The sequence below is a fragment of the Apaloderma vittatum genome, unplaced genomic scaffold, assembly GCF_000703405.1.
Source record: "Apaloderma vittatum isolate BGI_N311 unplaced genomic scaffold, ASM70340v1 scaffold44022, whole genome shotgun sequence".
In the NCBI taxonomy this organism is placed as follows: Eukaryota; Metazoa; Chordata; class Aves; order Trogoniformes; family Trogonidae; genus Apaloderma; species Apaloderma vittatum.
In genome coordinates this window covers 2629-4471 of record NW_009704927.1, presented here as the reverse complement: position 1 = coordinate 4471, position 1843 = coordinate 2629, and the positions used below count along the sequence as shown (strand labels likewise).

Here is a 1843-nt window from a genome sequence, read left to right as displayed (position 1 = left end):
CTGCTCTTTTGGCAAACATAATGAGAACTACTGACCTGATCAGCCTGATTTCTCACGGCCCGTGTCGTGGCTGCAAGAGGTTCAGACCTTAGGGAGGAGGCTGTCACCCGAGGTTTGGAATGGATGGACTGGGGAGAGGTGGTTGGAGCTTGCTGTAGTAAGACAAGCACTGAGGAGCCTCCTTTATAATAAGCTGGATCTGAGCAGTGTTTCCCTCTGGCCTCCTACAGGTAGAGTGGCCAAAATGGCTTTTGTGAACTCTGCGGCAAAGCCCCCTCGGGATGTACGAAGGAGACAGGAGAAGTTTGGAACTGGAGGACCTCTTCTGCCAGCGAAGACCAAGTGAGTGTTTCTCAGTAGGACTTGCTGTTCAGGGCCTCTTTTCTTACGGGCTCCTGCCAGCTTCTCCTGAAGCTCTGCATCTTGGCAGGAAAGCACGCTGTGTGTCCGAAGGCCTTTTTGTAGTGAAACTTGTCACTCTAATAGTCTCTGTCTTGCTGGGAAGTGTGGAGATACTGCTTATCGCTCGTTCCATGTGGCATCAGTGATGCTGCCGTTAACAAATGTGGTTTGTGTCTGAAGAACAGCATCACACCGCAGTGACTCCTTTACTGAAATGTCTGTCCCGTCTGTTTCAGAATAAAACCAGTCCTGTACACATCTAGCAAAAGCCACGCTCGTGTGAGTGAAGAGCAGTCCTATGATGGGCCCAGCACCAGCAGTGCCCATTCTGTCCCATCTTCAGGTAGCACCTTCTCCTCCTATGACCCCAGGAAACCACCAGTGAAGAGTAAGTACAGAGCACGGAACATCCCTGTGGTTTCCTAGAGCTCCTCCTTTACAAATGCACGAACCTGCTGTAAGAGAAATCCAGCCTATGCAGGAGGATTGATGTTGGTGGCCTCTCTACTCTCCACAAGGAGAGGGTGATAAAGTCTCTTCAGACTTCTTGCACAAGAAAAAACATAGCGAAACATCCGATTCACCTGCCTGCTCCGTGCTGACTATCAGCCTGTCCTAACGGTACTAGTGAGGCAGAAACCCTGCCTGTCTCCTCCTGCTGTCCTTCTGGGTCTGTCCAGCTGTTGAGAACAATGAAATTGTAGTGCAGCTCTCTTGGAGGGGAGGCGGGGAGAGTGTAACCAGAGATCTGTGTTGTTGCAGTGCACAAAGCAGAGTGGGCTCTCCTCAGTCTGTGACCTGAGGATATAACAGGCCCTGATCGAGAGCACACGCTCACCCCTGCCTTGTGTCTGACTTCCCAGAGCATCAGCTCCGATTGCTCTCTGCTCTCCCAGTCTGTGACTGCTGCTTTAATGCATAGGGGTTTTGGGTTGATTTGTTTTTTTTTTCTTTTCTTTCTCTGTTGCAGAAATTGCACCCATGATGGCAAAGACTATCAAAGCTTTCAGAAACAGGTTCTCTCGGAGATAAGTTTGCAGTGCAGATCTGGGACTTTTCCTCTTGGGGAGTAGCACTGAAGGGGGAGAAGGTACCCAAACAGCCCTTTTCTTTGAACTCTTTGGAGGCTTGCAGCTGCCGGGAGAAGCTTTGATCTGCACAAGACGACAGCACAGTATTTTATCTTTTATTCTGGTCCCTTTCTCAGTGTCAAGCCCCGCTCTTTTCCCCCTGCCCTTAACATCCTGTTTCTGGTTGGTCATCTGTCAAAAGAAGGGTGTACAGAATCTCCCGACACAAGAAAATGTGAAGTCTTGGCACCTGCTGAGAGTGGAAGATCCAGAGACTATTTACTATTTAACCTCTTAATAAATTATAAAATGGTTTTAATTAATATTTTGCCTCCCTCTCCCACTAGTATTATTTATGTTGCTCCCAGTCT

General features: G+C 48.8%; 1 protein-coding gene across 1 annotated transcript in view; it reads left to right on the top strand.

The window, feature by feature from the left end:
* Positions 1-1624, top strand: part of TCEB3 (transcription elongation factor B (SIII), polypeptide 3 (110kDa, elongin A)) — a gene marked incomplete at its 5' end in the record, with an annotated part of 7496 nt that extends 5872 nt beyond the window's left edge. The window contains 3 exons of the mRNA XM_009865204.1: positions 231-342; positions 639-790; positions 1373-1624. Of these exons, the coding sequence (XP_009863506.1) occupies positions 231-342; positions 639-790; positions 1373-1434 (326 nt within the window). The remainder of the gene's footprint in view (positions 1-230; positions 343-638; positions 791-1372) is intronic.
* Positions 1625-1843: the final 219 nt, after the last annotated feature.